This window comes from Tachypleus tridentatus, chromosome 7 (assembly GCF_004210375.1).
Source record: "Tachypleus tridentatus isolate NWPU-2018 chromosome 7, ASM421037v1, whole genome shotgun sequence".
NCBI classification, from domain to species: Eukaryota; Metazoa; Arthropoda; class Merostomata; order Xiphosura; family Limulidae; genus Tachypleus; species Tachypleus tridentatus.
The window spans coordinates 126,140,341-126,159,843 of NC_134831.1; the positions used below are offsets into that span (position 1 = coordinate 126,140,341).

Genomic DNA, 19,503 nt, shown 5'->3' on the forward strand with positions numbered 1-19,503 from the left:
GGCAGCTAGTCATCACCATCCACCGCCAACTCTTAAGCTACTCTTTTACCAACGAATAGCGGGATTAACTGTAACTTTATAACGCCTCCACGCTGAAAAGGCGAGCATATTTAGTGTGACGGATTCACAAATGTGTCAGTTGTGTAAGATATATGGGAGAGTTGTTGCTGTTGCTTGTTATTAAGCACAAAGCTACACAAAAAAGCTCTCTGTGCAGACGTATCACTGTGCCACTTGTGGGCGTTGTTTGGTGAAACACTGAAACTGAATTATAACGTTTATTACTGTTGTTATCATACACACGCAAAAACCAAGTTACTGTTATACCATGATTTAGAAAGAAATTAAATATATATGAAGTAAATTTCGTTTAAGTGGCCTCAAAAAAAAAGTGGCTTGACTTTTTTCTCATAAAATACGGCTCACAATAAATTAAGATATGTTAATATCTTTCGTTTTCTTTCAATTTACGTAACATACACTATTTAATTAAGTTATTTCTCTGATAACTTCCACCACAGAGTACATTTTATAACGAGCTATCGGACTGGCTCTGTATTTTCTGGGAGCCCGGCTGTCTCTCTAAAAAGCAAAGTTTAGCGTGAGCCCTATTCATATTTGCCGCAACTAACTATTTACCTACCTGTCTCTCTGTACACCCACCTAGTTGTACAGCCTATAAAACTGAACATTTAAACAGGCACGGCACTTATTTGTCGATGTTCACGACTGTCAGAACTTGAGCAGAATAGAGAATTTATGACGCAATGCACATCAAACAAAGATTTCTATGACGTCAGTGACAGTCTCGTGTTATTGGTCTGATATGAGTCATCAACGTGTTTGGAAACTTCCACTTTTCAACGTTCAGTACAATTTCATGAGGATCAAAATACATGCTACCTGAATAAGGGTGAGCTTGCATATTAATCAGTTAGAAATCCAGCTTTTCTTATATGCTTTGAAAATTTATATCAATGTCCACGATAAAACAAATTACATTAATTTAAGTGTTGAAATCTATTCGTAACGGAGACGACTTACACGTAGTAATAAAACACATCAATGATTCTAACACGAATAAACCTCCAACATTTCGAACTTATTTTACGACAACATAACCAAAACGTCCTCGCCTCAAAGTTATTATATTACAAAGGAACGCTTGGAAAAAAAAAAATTTCTTACCTAAAATTAAGTACAACTAACGAGTATGTTTTTGAATTTCGCGCAAAGGTACACGAATCAATGAACGCTATCGAGAGCAAATGTTGTTTGCACGTGGGTGATAGGCTTGAATATTCGGACTAATATTAAAAAAAAAACAACAAACAACACATTGAGCACCTTCTGCAATAACTTTGAAGCATCTTGTGCAATGTTCAAACTTTCACCAATAAAATTTATGATTCTCTGTGCACTCTTTGTCGAAAGACATGATACCTTTAAATGTGGGAGTTTTATTTGTAAATAAACCTTTATTACTGGCAGTGTGGTGACCAGGACTTAATTCGAAGTTCGAGGCACTTGCTACAAATGCAGGCACGCAAGTTCCCACTGTTGCATATATGCTATCCATTGATTTTGTCTGGGTTTGGTTACGACGTAATTTAACATCACAAAACTTCTATTCTCACAGTCGATGAGGCGAGTCCAGTGCCTGTATGTACGTTTTCTGCTATTATGCAGGGTAAGTAATATTAAGTTATGTTGTGACACAGATGTTAGCTTTTTACTTCGGTAAGGTTCGGACAGAAAGAATACTTTAGCATATGAATTTTATAACATAATATGAATTACCAGAACACTTCGCCTTCTTCCGGCTTTTATTATTAAGTACAGCAAAGTGTTGTTTTTTTTAGAGTAAAATCATACAATGTACTATCTGCATTCTGCCTACCACAGAGAATCGAACCCCCAATTTCTGTAAGTTCAGTGGACCATAGAAAAGTGCAAGTCGTTATGAAACTGAAATGCAATTAATATATTGTCAGATATAACAATATTGTTTATTTGTTTGTTTTTGAATTTTGCGCAAAGCTACATGAGAGCTATCTTCGTTAGCCGTCACTAATTTGGCAGTATAAAACTAGAGGGAAAGCAGCTGGCCATCACCACCCATCGCCAACTCCTGGGCTACTCTTTTATCAGCGAATACTGGGATTGATTGTTACTATGACGCCTCCACAGCTGAAACGGAAAGCATGTTTGGTGCTACGGGTATTCCAACCCGCGATTCTCAGATTACGATTCGAGCACCTTAACTACCTGGCCATGCCGGGCCTATGTAACAAAATGTTAATGAGTTGACTATTATGTAACAACAATAAAATTTGGTTTGTTTTGAATTTCGCGCAAAGCTACTCGAGGGCTATCTGCGCTCGCCGTCCCTAATTTAGCAGTGTAAGACAAGAGAGAAGGCAGCTAGTCATCACCACCAACCCCCAACTCTTGAGCTACTCTTTTACCAACAAATAGTGGATTGATCGTCACATTTTAACGTCTCCACGACTGAAATTACGAGCATGTTTGGTGTGACGGGGATTTGAACCCGCGACTCTCAGATTGCGACTCAAGTGCCTTAACCACCTGGCCATGCCAAGCCGAGCAGTTCAGGAGATGGGGTTTTCCAGACCGTTTCTATCTGTATTCGAAAAAGTTACAACTAAATATACTGATCACTGCATAATTTCAACGTAATGATTTGCATACTGTCTTTGTCCGCGATTTTATCGGTATTAGGTATTCCCATCAAATATCCCTTCTGGAGTGGTGTCAGCAAAGTTACGTATTCTCACTGACCGCACTGCTTTAACTCTCGTATAACGATGACAATATTTGTGTTCCTAGAACAAAACAGTTGCTTACTAAAACTTCTTTAAAATCGTCATGAATGTTTTAAATGTACAGGGGTTGGAAACCTGCGGCTTCCGAGTCGCACAGGGCTTTTTAACCATCTCGCTGTCTAATTTCATTTCCCTGCGGTTTTAAAATGGTTGAAAAAAGCATCTTTTCTTACTAATTGGGTTGTTGACCTCAGGTTTAGAAAAAATAAAATAAAATGCCGATGGACCGCACTGGTAATTCTAGGGTTAAACGATGTTCTACAATGTCGAAAATAACACTCCAGGTAAGATCAGGAATATTAGTATTTCATAATTTGGGTTGTCGATGAAATTCAGAAAGGTTCTGGGCGTGGTCTAGTAGTAACTCCACCTAAACCTTAAATCTTAGGATTCATGGATCGTTGTCCGTTGTCACAAGATTGCGCTTCGTACTATGGGGTGCGCTATTCGAATAGACAAGAGGTCATCAAAGAGTTAAGGGTTAGTACCATCTGACCTTCTTATTGATCAGTTCAGGCTTCGAGAAGGCTATCTGCAGAACAGCCCAAACTATAGTTTTGAGCAAAAATTCATTAACAAATTATAATAATCAGGAAAGGTGAAATAGTCGATATTTCAAAGACTTCCGTTCCTTTAATAATGTGATAGTCAAATAACAGAAATAAAAGTTGGCTCTAGGATATAAAGACAAAGCACAGTGTTTGGCCTGAGTATTCGTACGCGAAATAACTACTTACTGTTGGATTGCAAGCACTGTTTTTCATATTAAAAAAAAATAACCTTAAAAATAATTGTTCACTTAATCTTAATAGCCTGTAGCAGCCTTGCAGTTAAGACACTCGACTCATAGGCTTTAATTTTTCAGTCAGTAAACCATAACTGTTGTAACCAACTCAGCACAAATATAGCAAGAGACAAAATGCAAGTACGCTATACATAATCATAGGTATTTAGAACTTTCTACTTTACATCTAAAAACACGGGCTAAAAGTAAAAGAACCAGGTTAAAGACCTTGAGGCAAAGACATAAGTCGTTCTAATTTGGAACTTCTGACCAGAGGAAGAGGGCAACTAATCAGCAGCAACAACCGCCTTTAAGTCTACCATAAATCGAATAACCAGATTAAATATTACTTTTATAACGCGCCCAGAGCTCAGTGTAGATGGTGTTAAACATATCGCTAAGCGTGGACCACGCCCAGCCCTTCTACAGTAACCAACCGACTAGTATGTTGCTGAAAAATGACTAACATAAGGTTATACAATATTTTAACCCACTACTTTTGTTGAAACTTACTGCATTTGGGCTCGGTTCCTATAATTCAGGGCGTGGCTGATGATTGTTTTGACTTCTAGTTTTTATCTTTCAAAACTCCCCACCTCATCCTTCGCTTTTCATTACTTGACAGGAACATCTTATCAGCATTTTAAACAAATACCTACCAGTACTAGTGTTAGTACTACTAATAGGCCTGATATGGTCATATCATTAAAAATATTATTATCTTTCTACAGGTTCTATTCAAATTAAATTTCAAAATTCATCCAGTGGATAAAAATATAGATTCAAGACAAAGAAATAACTAATGAGAGATAGGCAGCATTGTTTACCTTAAGATGTTCACTGATAAAACGATAACACCGCTTTATTAAATATAATTACCACATAAACAATTGCGATTAGGCTTACCTTTGCCACAAATATCAAACTAATGAAGTCTAACGTAATGTTCTCTTCACCGTAAAACTCTGTCCGACGCTAAAAAACGCAACCGAAACCGTATCGGATTATCCTCATTTAATTCAAATAAATGAAAGATCTTTGGTGCCTTTTAAGGACTCAAATATAAAGAGTGAAAATGCAAAACTACGAATAAAGACACACGAACGAACAGCCTAACGTTCGTCTTCTGCAGCCGATCGAGCCGTTGTAGTCCACGTGACCGATTTGGGAATTCTCATAGTTAGGTTGAGGGAGACGCTTAGTGGTGTGTGTTATGCAGGTGCGTGAGAACAGTAAACAATTCAAAGTACGTTTTTGTTCTACCGTTGCATTCACTAGCTGCTTAAAATACAAAACTTTAAACTTACACTCCTTCCAGTCGTTAATTACCAACACCTAATCCAGTTTTTTGACGTTTTCATTTGTGTAACATCATTGTTGTTTTACTATTACGTCATTGTTGGTTTCATGGCTCGAGTTTTTTGTTTTTTAATTAATAGTCTTCAGTTAGCGCTACCTTCAGTGGCGTAGCTGGGGGGGAAAGGGGTACATCTGTCCCCGGGCGCAGCATCAGGGTTGGGGGCGCCAAATTGATGTTACATAATTAGGAATTATGGCTCACATTTTATCGCGAGGGGGCGCGAAAACTAACTTTGTCCACGGGCGCTAAAAACCCCAGGTACGCAACTGGCTATCTTTTGGCCATCTGTGCATATTATAATACAGAATTTTGTTGTCAAGTAGGAACAAGTGTAAAGCAATTATTGTAATACAGAATTTTTTAGACAAGTAAGAACAAATGTTAAGCAATTATTATGATACAGAATTTTGTAGACAAGTAGGAACAAGTGTTAAGCAATTATTATAATACAGAATTTTGTTGACAAGTAGGAACAAGTGTTAAGCAATTATTATAATACAGAATTTTGTAGACAAGTAGGAACAAGTGTTAAGCAATTATTATAATACAGAATTTTGTAGACAAATAGGAACAAGTGTTAAGCAATTATTATTTATTGCGGAAAACGTCAGCTTCAAAGTATTGCGGTTATCTTATCTTTGTAAGCTTGATTTAGCGTCGAAAACATGTTGAACTCTTTGTACATCAATAAAGTGACTCGAAAACTGCGCTCCAAAGTGTCTCAGACTCTTCTCGACAACGATGGAAAAGTGACGTCATAAATATGGCAGAAGATGTGTATCCATGGAGAATGTGCTTGAAATGCAAGGACAGCAAATACAATCTCTGCTATATTTGGAAACGTTAGGTTTCTCTTCCTGTTCACTACGTTCATTTATAGAAAAATAATATTCAGAACGTGTTCTGGGCAGGCGAATCGAGCATGCTTTACTCGTATGGGTATGTTTTTACGTAAAAACAGAACCATGGTTATAATTACAAAACCATTGTTAACGGTGTTGTATTTTAACACTACGGATAACTGGGAGAAATCCTTTTGCATTTCAATTCATTTGTCAGTTGTTTTTCCCGTATAACAGAATAGAATACAGCTGAAACAGGTTGTAAATTTAAATGAAACGATATATGAACTACATTGTGCCCCTTCCAAAGTATATCTAGTAATTAGCTAATGGCCCCCAAAGGCACTGTGGTATGTCTGCGAACTTATGCTGCTACTAGAAACCGGATTTCGATATCCGTGATGGGCAGAGCACAGATAGCCCTTTGTGTAGTTTTGTGCTTAATAACTAACAAACAACAATTATCTCATAGCTTGTCTAGGCCTTTATTTACATATATCATTGTAAGCTATTTGGCTCATCAGTATTGCCTAAAAATAACACTATTGGACTAAACAAAATATTTTTGAATTAAAAAGATTTGTGACAATGGAGCTTTTTAAATCTGTATTAATGTGTAAAGATAATACAATCTTCTACAGATGACGAGTGGGGACGATACCCTTTCATTGGCATTTCACACCAGTTATCACTGCTCCAAAAAGTCCTGGTGTGTTAAGTGGTTAGTACCCGAACTGGTTGATTAGTCTTGATGCCACAAAAATACGCTTTACACTCGAGGACGCGAGTTAGCTAAAAAAGTGTGGGATAAATTTGACTGTTTAGCCAGATAATAGTAGCCCACGATTTGGTAGCGAGTACTGATGTCTTAGAACGACGTTGCACATAGTTTTTGAGTAGCTTTGTAACAATATTGGAAAACAAAAAACTAATAACTTCTATAATTAAAGTATGAACAGCCGCCTGGTGGTGTAAGTGGAAAGCTTACAATCATAACTATTATTTCATCCAATAATAAATATTCTATGGAAAATAACTAATTTAATTGATTGAAAAAAAAAACATTACACTTTCAATATTTCATTAATTAATGTAGCGTCGTTTGCATATCCTAGGAATTAGAGTTACCTTAAGTCAATATTAAACTCTTATTATTTGCTAAATACGTTCATTGAATAAGCCATATTAGAGCGTTTGAAGTATTATACTCGAAGTTAACAAGCGAAGATAAATATTTTTTGTTTGTTTTTAGCACATTATTTTAACTGTAGTATTTTTATATTACCCCAGCGGACTTGCATATTCATTTATACCAAGATACCGGCATGGCCAGGTGGTTAAGGCACTCGACTCGTAATCAGGGGCCGCTGGTTCAAATCCTCGTCACACTAAACATGCTCGTCTTTTCGGCCGTGGGGCGTTATAATGTGACGGTCAATCCCGCTATTTGTTGGTAAAAGACTTGACGGTGGGTGGCGAAGACTAGCTGCCCATTCTCTAGTCTTACAATGCTAAATTAGGGACGGCTAGCGCAGATAGCCCTTGAGTAATGAAACATGTTATCAAATATATAATTACCAATTAACCAGCAAAATAAAATATCATTAGACGCAGTTAACATTTATTGTTTAACTTTATTACAGTATTTCTCTTTCTCATGATTACAACATTAAGGCCACAACTCAATGAAGTAAATTGTCAGTAGCAGGATGTGTCCATGTGTGCTGGTATGTCTGCTATATATATAAAGTAATTATTGATGTGTGCTGACATACACAGATCGCCCCCACTGGGTCTTTCCGTCCAACCACTCAAGTAAATTGAAACTTACTTCTTCCGCCACACCCCTGTAACATAATCTATAACTATAAAAACTTCAACGTTTTTCACTGTGTTGTCTTTTTTATCTCCTATTGTAATGTGTTTCCCTACTTTATGTGCTAATTATGTAACTGTCAGAGGAGCGTAATTTTATGAAGTTCTTTCGACATGTACTTCGGCAGAAAAGCGTTTTAAAACTTTTATTGGCTGACTTTATTAACATGAAGATGACCTAGGACGGTCGAAATTTGTTCTCTCCTTATCAATAAAAGTGTTAATATCCATACCAGTCGTTCTGAGATACATTTTTATTTCAAGTGGGTTTCTCGTCATCAAAAAAGGCGTTTTGTTTTGTTTTTCCAGTCGCACATCCATTAATTTAAAATTAATGTGGTATATGTACAAGTACATTGTATTTATTATACCACAAAATAATATCGTTTTATCACGAAGCTTTTAGTTTTTATCAGTACGAAATACGACATTAAATAAAGACGTGAATTTCCTAATTAATATTAACGTCATATCAGAGTAAGTTACCTATTTAGACGAAAACTAAAAATCAACCTAATCCGTATAGTTAACTAAATATACATTTTTACGTTCTTGCTTATAAAGATTGTAACGCATTTTTTTTAGTTCAGTACTCCCATTGTTGACGATACTCCGTAAACCCAACAACGTATTATAAGCTTCAGCCAGTTTAGTATGTTTAGATTAAACTTAAATCTATACACCAAGCTAACAATGTAAAACGATCTGTGTTCAAAATATAATAACAAAATTAGACATATTAATTAAATATTTCAATCCTTACTGTTAAAAATAGTAACTTTAAAAAATAACAAAATATATCCTACCTGCAGAACACTAGCTTCGTGATTGAAGTGCTGTCATAGTGTACGTTGAAGAACGTAACTTCAGTACAACTGTGTTTAAACAAAACGATCCTCAGTTCTCCCTAAATCAGCTCGTGACAATAAAACCTATGAAATGGTTCGAACTGCGCGACTTTATAGAAGAGTTACATCTGATATAAACTGCTACGATACATGTTGTTATTTACGTACCGAGTGAAGCAGGAGGGCATTACCAAAAAATACGCCCCAAAACCAAACGTTTATGAAATAACAGAATAATAAATGAGAAGTTAAATGAATACATAAATCATGACATAAATATCTAGAATGTTTGCATAGTGATTAAAATATAACAGTGTTAAATTAAATATAGTATCAAGAAAAACTTTCATTCCAACATCCTATGAGGTGTGTCTAGCACAATAATTCTCATTAACTAAACCTTGTCATAATAGGAATAATAGGAATAAATACACAATTTTTTTTTTTATAAAGCCGAAAATTAAATGTGATAAGGTTCCAGAAGGCTCAATAATAATAACAAATATTAGAGTGGGAAGTTACAACAAAAGTAAATGTCGCAAGTAAATACTGGTCTAAGTTTTCTATTGGCGTAATGTTATACCATATGTGGGAACTGTAATATAGCTAGTATTTGTATGTAATAATAGCTAAGCTTAAAGGAGTGGAAAATTAATGATAGTTAATATATTAAAGCGGTTTAGTGTTACTTTAAGTAGTTTCTATAGGAGTTAAAGTGTAGACGTGAACATCAAAGCGTGGCTTAGTGATAAGTGTTTCGGGCTGCGGACTGTAAAACCGAAGATTCTCGCGTGATTCTGTTGAACATAAGAATGACTACAGATCTTTCCGTACACTTCAAAGATGGAGAGTAACTTTTTGACAGTACTGGCGCTGGCTGAGTGCTTTCTGTTCGGTCAGTAATTTAGTCCATGTACGCATAACGCGCTGTTCAGGTTGAAACTACTAAATATAATTATATACTCAATGATTATATTATATATTGAATGAAGAATAAATCAAATGAAACAATCAGAAATACAATACGTAGTCAGTTGATTTTCAATACCGACTCCATAGTAGCTTGATAGGAAACCTGAGGGCTTTACCTAGTAAGTTACTGGTAAATCTGAGGGCTAAAGACAGGGTTTTGATACATGTAGTGGGAACATTATAAATATCCCATTTTGTAGCTTTGCGTTTAAAAATATTTTTTACTATCTAATATGATATTTCTGGATAATATAATTATTCTTTTCATATAGTATTTTTTATTTGTGTGGTTGAGTTTTTCTTATAACAAAGCCACATCGATAAATCTGCTGAGCCCACCGAGGAGAATCGAACACCTAATTTTAGCGTTATAAATCCGTAGACATACCGCTGTACCAACAGAGGGCATTATTCACTTCTTACTTTTAATACAGTATTTTTTATTATTCACTTGTCACTTTTGATATGATAGTTTTTCTTATTCCCTTGTTACTTTTGATATATTATTTTTATTATTCACTTTCTTACTTTTGATAAAGTATTTTTTATTATTCACTTGTTACTTTTGATATAATATTTTTTGTTTTTTACTTTTCACTTTTCATATAGGTTTTTATTATTCACTTGTCACTTTTGATATAATATTTTTTATTATTCACTTGTCACTTTTGATATAATATTTTTTATTATTCACTTGTCCTTTTTGATATAATAGTTTTTGTTATTCACTTGTTACTTTGATATAATATTCTTTATTATTCACTTGTCACTTTTGATATAATATTTTTTATTATTCACTTGTTACTTTTGATACAATATTTTTATTATTCACTTGTTAGTTTTGATATAGTATTTTTTATTATTCACTTGTTACTTTTGATATAGTATTTTTATTATTCACTTGTTACTTTTGATATAGTATTTTTATTATTCACTTGTTACTTTTGATATAGTATTTTTCGGTGAATCCTGCAGAAAGCAGACGTGTTTTTTGGTCTCTCTCCAAATCGTTCTGAATCTGTGAAAGGACTAATTTTTTACTAACGTTTTTAGATTAGTTTTCAGCAACAGTATTTTATAAGTTTAAGCTGCAGTTTTTTTATAGTACACAGAACATGGTTTAAAAAGAAGAAAGAAACTTTGTTAATAAAGCCATTTTTGTTTTTAACAAGTTTAACCCTATTATGGTAGGGTTAATTTGTCAATTAGTAATACTAGCCAATTACCCATAATGCCAGTGCTCACTTTGGATGCCAGCAATTGATAGTGATGACAGTGAATGGTGGCTGTAAGCGGTTTGTAGCCTTGTATAGATGAAAAATTCGAAACTACAGGGAAAGTAAACGTGACGTCACATCGTGTTATGTATCTGGTAAAAAAGTGTGAGCACTTTACAAAGAGACCAAAACTTAAAAGGTCACTCACAAGTCATTAAAAGTCCGAAGAAAAAAGTGGAAAAAGGATGCATACAAACCGGTAATCTAAATTCATGTCATATTATTATTGAAAATATCCCACGTAGTCTGAACGATATCAAAGTGGCGAAAGAAATTACAATTATATTTTTCGTACCTTAAAATCAAAACAATCAAAAGATTAAAGAATGGAGATATGTTTATTGAAACCGATGATATAAATAACACCATTACCGAATATCTTTTCAAGGAACTAAAAATTCAGAGGGTGGATTGCAGTAAATCTCAAAGAATAAAAAGTGAAAAAACAGGCGATAAAATTACTACTAAGAAAATTGTTTATCCTAACGAAAAATGTGAAAACTTAATTGAAAAAAAAAACTGGATATAGAATTTCTGCATTTACGAGTAGACCCGTTACTTTTATATAGCATTTTAATTCTTTTATCACCTTTCATATAATATATTTTATTCTACCATCGCCTTTCATAAAGTATATTTTATTCTATTATCACCTTTGATACAGTATATTTTATTCTATTATCACCTTTGATACAGTATATTTTATTCTATTATCACCTTTGATACAGTATATTTTATTCTTTTATCACCTTTCATATAGTATATTTAATTCTTTTTAACATTGGATATAGTATATTTTATTCTTTTATCACATATTCATATTATATTTTATTTTTTATCACCTTTGATATGGTATAATTTTTATTTTTATCACAATTGATGTAGTATATTTTATTCTTTTATAGCCTCTGATGGAGTATATTATATTCCTATATCATCTTTCATATAATATATTTTATTCTTCTATCACCTTTTATATAACATATTCTATTCTTTCACCACCTTTTATATAGTATATTTTATTCATTTATCGCCTTTGATGTAGTTTATGTTATTTTTTTATCACCTTTGATGTAGTATATCTTATTCTTTTATCACCTTTCATATAGTATATTTTATTCTTTTATCGCTTTTGGTGCAGTATATTTTTATTGTTTTATAACCTTTGACATAGTATATTTTAATTTTCATCGACTTACATATACTATATTTTACTTTTTATCGCCTTTCATATAATATATTTTATTTTTTGTAACCTTTCATATACTATATTTTATTTTTTATCGCCTTTCATATAGTATATTTTATTTTTTGTAACCTTTCATATAGTACATTTTATTCTGTTATCGGCTTTGAGGTAGTATATTTTATTTTTTATAACCTTTGATATGGTATAATTTTATTCTATTATAACCTTTGATGTAGTATACCTTATTCTTCTATCGCCTTTGCTATAGTATATTTTTTATCACCTTTGATGTAATATATTTTATTCTTTTATCATCTCTCATATTATATATTTTATTCTTCTATCACCTTTTATGTAATATATTCTATTCTTTCATCACCTTTTATATAGTATATTTTATTCTTTTATTGCCTTTGATGTAGTATATGTTATTCTTTTATCACCTTTCATATAGTATATTTTATTCTTTTATCACCTTTCATATAGAATATTTTATTCTTTTACCGCCTTTAATGAAGTATATTTAATTCTTTTATCACCTTTCATATAGTATATTTTATGCTTTTATAACCTTTCATATAGTATATTTTATTCTTTTATAACCATTGATATAGTCTATTTTATTCTTTTACCACCTTTCATATGATATATTTTATTCTTCTATCACCTTTTGTGTAGTATATTCTGTTCTTTAATCACCTTTCATATAATATATTTTATTCTTTTATAATCTTTAATGTAGTATATTTTATTCTTTTATCACCTTTCATATAGTATATTTAATTCTTTTTAACATTGGATATAGTATATTTTATTCTTTTATCGCCTTTGATGAAGTATATTTTATTCTTTTATCACATATTCATATTATATTTTATTTTTTATCACCTTTGATATGGTATAATTTTTATTTTTATCACAATTGATGTAGTATATTTTATTCTTTTATAGCCTCTGATGGAGTATATTATATTCCTATATCATCTTTCATATAATATATTTTATTCTTCTATCACCTTTTATATAACATATTCTATTCTTTTACCACCTTTTATATAGTATATTTTATTCATTTATCGCCTTTGATGTAGTTTATGTTATTTTTTTATCACCTTTGATGTAGTATATCTTATTCTTTTATCACCTTTCATATAGTATATTTTATTCTTTTATCGCTTTTGGTGCAGTATATTTTTATTGTTTTATAACCTTTGACATAGTATATTTTAATTTTCATCGACTTACATATACTATATTTTACTTTTTATCGCCTTTCATATAATATATTTTATTTTTTTGTAACCTTTCATATACTATATTTTATTTTTTTATCGCCTTCATATAGTATATTTTATTTTTTGTAACCTTTCATATAGTACATTTTATTCTGTTATCGGCTTTGAGGTAGTATATTTTATTTTTTATAACCTTTGATATGGTATAATTTTATTCTATTATAACCTTTGATGTAGTATACCTTATTCTTCTATCGCCTTTGCTATAGTATATTTTTTATCACCTTTGATGTAATATATTTTATTCTTTTATCATCTCTCATATTATATATTTTATTCTTCTATCACCTTTTATGTAATATATTCTATTCTTTCATCACCTTTATATAGTATATTTTATTCTTTTATTGCCTTTGATGTAGTATATGTTATTCTTTTATCACCTTTCATATAGTATATTTTATTCTTTTATCACCTTTCATATAGAATATTTTATTCTTTTACTGCCTTTAATGAAGTATATTTTATTCTTTTATCACCTTTCATATAGTATATTTTATGCTTTTATAACCTTTCATATAGTATATTTTATTCTTTTATAACCATTGATATAGTCTATTTTATTCTTTTACCACCTTTCATATGATATATTTTATTCTTTTATCACCTTTCATATAGTATATTTAATTCTTTTTAACATTGGATATAGTATATTTTATTCTTTTATCGCCTTTGATGAAGTATATTTTATTCTTTTATCACATATTCATATTATATTTTATTTTTTATCACCTTTGATATGGTATAATTTTTATTTTTATCACAATTGATGTAGTATATTTTATTCTTTTATAGCCTATGATGGAGTATATTATATTCCTATATCATCTTTCATATAATATATTTTATTATTCTATCACCTTTTATATAACATATTCTATTCTTTTACCACCTTTTATATAGTATATTTTATTCATTTATCGCCTTTGATGTAGTTTATGTTATTTTTTTATCACCTTTGATGTAGTATATCTTATTCTTTTATCACCTTTCATATAGTATATTTTATTCTTTTATCGCTTTTGGTGCAGTATATTTTTATTGTTTTATAACCTTTGACATAGTATATTTTAATTTTCATCGACTTACATATACTATATTTTACTTTTATCGCCTTTCATATAATATATTTTTTTTTTTTGTAACCTTTCATATACTATATTTTATTTTTTATCGCCTTTCATATAGTATATTTTATTTTTTGTAACCTTTCATATAGTACATTTTATTCTGTTATCGGCTTTGAGGTAGTATATTTTATTTTTTTATAACCTTTGATATGGTATAATTTTATTCTATTATAACCTTTGATGTAGTATACCTTATTCTTCTATCGCCTTTGCTATAGTATATTTTTTATCACCTTTGATGTAATATATTTTATTCTTTTATCATCTCTCATATTATATATTTTATTCTTCTATCACCTTTTATGTAATATATTCTATTCTTTCATCACCTTTTATATAGTATATTTTATTCTTTTATTGCCTTTGATGTAGTATATGTTATTCTTTTATCACCTTTCATATAGTATATTTTATTCTTTTATCACCTTTCATATAGAATATTTTATTCTTCTATCACCTTTTGTGTAGTATATTCTGTTCTTTAATCACCTTTCATATAATATATTTTATTCTTTTATAATCTTTAATGTAGTATATTTTATTCTTTTATCACTTTTCATATAGTATAGTTTATTCTTTTATAACTCTTGATATAGTATATTTTATTTTTTTATCATCTTTCATATAATATATTATATTCTTCTATCACCTTTTATGTAACATATTCTGTTCTTTTATCACCTTCTATATAGTACATATTATTTTTTTATCGCCTTTCATGTAGTATATTTTATTCTTTTATAACTTTTGGTAGAGTATATTTTATTTTTATCACATTTGATGTAATATATTCTATTCTTTTATCACATTTCATATAGTATATTTTATTTTTATTACCTTTAATACAGTTTATTTTATTTTTTTATCGCCTTTCACATCGTATGTTGGCGCAAGTTTTACAAATTATTCGATACTGTCTTTGTGTCTGTAGAAAAGATTTAAGTAAGTTTTAAAGAGTTTTAAACAAGAGTCCTGGAACACGCGGTAGTTTGAACTGATAAAAAGTACAGTTAAACCTAACCCTAAGTTCGTAAAGCATTTACTTGTAGCGCGAGTTTGAATCCTACACGCGGAATACGCAAAGTATTTGAATTACCACAGATAAACTAGCGCCAAACATGGGGTCGTCCCACGATTTCGTTTTGATAAACATAAAATCACACAAGGAGTTATCTTTGCTTTATTAACCATGGGTATCGAAACTTGGTCTTTAGCGTTTATAAATATGACTTCAGACTTACAGCTGAGCCGTTTACTGTGTGTGTGTGGGGATTGGGCTGCCTACTTTTAAACAATTCTTAGAAGTCTGGCTGTGATGTTAAACGTGTCATTCTAAGATTTAGAATTTTGAGTCGTTTATCCAGGCCCGGCATAGCCAGGTGGTTCATGCACTCGACTCGAATTACGAGGGTTAAAGGTTCGATTCCCCGTCACACCAAACATGCTTGCCCTTTCAGCCGTGTGGGCGTTATAAGTTACGATCAATCCCACTATTCGTTGGTAAAAGAGTAGCCCAAGAGTTGGCGGTGAGTGGTGATGAATAGCTGCCTTACCTCTAGTCTTACACTGCAAAATTAGGAACAGATGATCCTCGTGTAGCTTTGCTCGAAATTAAAAAACAAACAAACAAATCGTTTATCCATGTTTCTAATGTAAACATTTACCACTTACTTCTCCTTGCATTAGTCCAAATTACACGAAGGGCGGTATTTCAAATCTCATTCTCGGGAGACCAGCATACTAAACGACTTCGATATCTTCGTAAGTGGATGTAACATAAACATTAACATCACATACACGTCCGTTTTAAATTTAACTTTATTCAGGCAAAATAACTCCCGAAATTTAACAAAAGCCAATTAATTATCTCTTCCTAAGTACGTCTGAATATTTTTACTAAAGCCATTAATGTTTGATCAGTAATTGCTTTGCCCATTTTCCAAGCTAACTGCACATAACCTGAATATTAGTGTCGGTAAAAAATCGATTATGTAAAATCATCTGTTTGTTTTACAGTATTACAGATTAACGTGTTTAGTTTTAGAGATCAGTACTTTTTGTCACTTACATATTAGATTTAACAGATTATAAGTCAAATAAAATATTTCAATAGCGTGTGCTGCTGACAGGCTTTTTTTTAACGTGGTCAGTGTATTCAAAACTTGGTGTTGTCACATTTGAACACCGTTTAGACCACTGTGATGTACGCATCGGTCGATATTCAGGTTTAAAATGTCAGTTCCACTCACGGAGTTTCTAATATTTCATCACAAAATCTCACGTGGCTTTTAACAGTATAGATTTTAGAGTGAGGTCATGAAAACCTCCTGCATCCAAGCTGAGTTTAAAAAACAACTCATTGCATTTAAGTTCGGATTTCAGATTTGACCAAATGTTGTTTTTGCCGCTGTACAGGAAACTCACATCCACGGAACATTTCAGTCGACTTTAGTGAATAAATATTATAATCGATCTTGTTAATACATTTATAAATATTATCTAACTTGTGATGATAAATGTTTGAAAATAAATTGATACAAATTTCAAGTATTAATTCACTGTTAAAACATTCATTTAGTTTAAAACAATTACTCCAAAAATAAAATAACAATTACCCTTATTTTTAACAAATTTCAGATGCCTGTTAACTTAGGCTTGACATAACCTGAAGGTTAAGACACTCAACATTATTGAAAATACTCTGTTCGTCTGCTGTTCAACACACATTTAGAAACGTTTGTAATGATACTACATTAAATATTACACTATTCTGATATGGTTACATTCGTTCGATATACTAACATCTTCCTTCTTGTTTTTTCTAATACGGCCGGGCTAACATGATCAAGTGATTATGGTACTTCATTCGCAATCTGCTAATGACGGGTTTGAATCTCCATCCTACCAAACATTCTCGTCCTTTCAGGTATGGGTGCGTTATAATGTAACGGCCAATCCCACTACCCGTTAGTAAAAGAGTATCTAAAATTATGGCAGTGGGTAGTTTTAAAACTAACTCTAATCTGTCGTTGCTGAATAAGAGACGGCAAGTTCAAACCTCCGCGTGCAGCTTTGCACGGAATTCAAAACAAATCAAACCTTTTTAAGTCTAGAGGGCGCAACAGAAAATCAACGAACTAAGAATAGGTTGCAGCAATTAGGCGAAGAGTTGTGAGAATTTTGGGATTGTTTTTTTGAAAAATTCATTCATCAACTTCAGGGGTTTCTACTCATAATACAAGCACGAAACCTAAATATGCACAAATGTATCCTACGTGAACTGTGAACCGAGCCTTGCATTATAATGTTCTAATAAGTTTATGTAGGAAAATAAACTACAATGAAGGCTTGAATTAATAAATTGTTAATAAAAATATTTATAACATCAGAATTAGAATCATAATGTTTGTTTGTTTTGGAATTTCGCACAAAGCTACTCGAGGGCTATCTGTCCCTAATTTAACAGTGTAAGACAAGAGGGAAGGCAGCTAGTCATCACCACCCACTGCCAACTCTTGGGCTACTCTTTTACCAACGAATAGTGGGATTGACCGTCACATTATAACTTCCCCATGGCTGAAATGGCGAGCATGTTTGGCGCGACCGGGATGCGAACCCGCGACCTTCAGATTATTAGTAGCACGCCTTAACACGCTTGGCCATACCGGGCCTGGAATCATAATGAACTTCCACAATAACTAAACACAAATCGAATAATGTAAACAGATAGAAAACGATACTTTAAGTTTTCAGTTCGTATTCAGTACAAAATATATTAATGCTCTTTCTTCATCTCACCAAACACGCTCGCCCTTTCAGCCGTGGGGGCGTTATAATGTGACGGTTAATCCCACTATTCGTTGGTAAAAGAGTAGCCCAGGAGCAGGCGGTGGGTGGTGATGACTAGCTGCCTTCCCTCTAGTCTTACACTGCTAAATTAGGGACGGCTAGCGCAGATAGCCCTCGAGTAGCTTTGTGCGAAATTCAAACTAAATTAAACTAGTTTCATGGAGTTTTCTCTGTTAAAACTACTCCTCATTTATACTTTAGATATATATTTTTTTTTTACTTGTAATGGAACACTAGCTGAAATAGTATATATTTTGTTCTTGCATTGTTTATATGTACACTTTTCACATGTTAAAATAAAATGGAAATACATACATATATGTATCTGCTCATAAGATACTATCATAAGACAGGAACCAAATATCTGCTTGATTTTCGTGAACTTTCGTTGGTTAAACTGAAAGAACGAAAAAAGAATTGCACAGCCTAAAACAGAAATATTATGTTAAAACTACGCTTGTTTTTCGTAGAGAAAACTGACTTTTTTGTCTCCTTCAAATGCGCGATTGCGTCGTAGAAACAAACAAATTTTTTTGCGTTTTCATATCGCGTGAGCGTACTATTTTACAGTTGGAGTGCCACTGCTGGTACTTAAATAAGTCAGATGAAAAACTTGGAGAATTACTGTTTAACCAAGAAATATGTAACTTTTTATCAAAGCTTTTCGTTCTTAACACTAAATAGAATTAATGTACTAATCTAATTATTTGAGTCATTGTGTATAGACGACATTAAACTTCACTAAAACATATATACATATAAATGATATATGCCAACAACGAAAAACTATTTCAAAAAATTACTGAGATTGAAATATATTTACACTAATTAGGAATTGTTAATGAGTCTGTTTAATTAGCTTCGATATTGTTACTACATGTCAAGTGTGAAATAAAGTTTCTTTAAAGCTCTAATCATTCTGATGGAATATCTTAAAATACCAGTATGTCTTCCTTTGAGAAATTATTACATTTAAGCCGATTTTCCATGATTAAAGCTTACCATTCCCATGCCTTATACAATGACCCTGCTTAACAAGTCGTGATACCTTACGTATTAATGAACTGTTCCTGTAATGGTGTTACGAACTGACGTCACAGCCAGCGCTGGTAGCTTAGTCGATACTTCACCGAACACAGACAAGCACTGCCGCACCCCAGCATCTAACCCAACCTATCCATGTGTGTGTATGGAATATAACGCGGTCTTTCTCAGTCTAGTAATCATACTTGCATA

The 19,503-nt window shown here is 32.1% G+C and overlaps 2 protein-coding genes across 4 annotated transcripts in view; one reads left to right on the forward strand and one right to left on the reverse strand.

Moving 5' to 3' along the window:
- Positions 1 to 4,787, reverse strand: part of LOC143256541 (uncharacterized) — a 40,766-nt gene extending 35,979 nt beyond the window's left edge. The window contains exon 1 of one of the 3 annotated variants that reach the window (XM_076513897.1): positions 4,537 to 4,787. The gene's annotated coding sequence lies outside the window, so the exon portion shown is untranslated. Of the gene's footprint in view, positions 1 to 643; positions 741 to 4,536 lie in introns of those variants that run through there. The other 2 variants (XM_076513895.1, XM_076513896.1) reach the window with 2 other exon arrangements.
- LOC143256539 (ras-related and estrogen-regulated growth inhibitor-like) overlaps positions 1,669 to 19,503 on the forward strand; it is a 47,229-nt gene continuing 29,394 nt past the window's right edge. Inside the window, exon 1 of the mRNA XM_076513894.1 lies at positions 1,669 to 1,690. Coding sequence (XP_076370009.1) covers positions 1,684 to 1,690 — 7 coding nt within the window. The 5' untranslated portion in view covers positions 1,669 to 1,683. The remainder of the gene's footprint in view (positions 1,691 to 19,503) is intronic.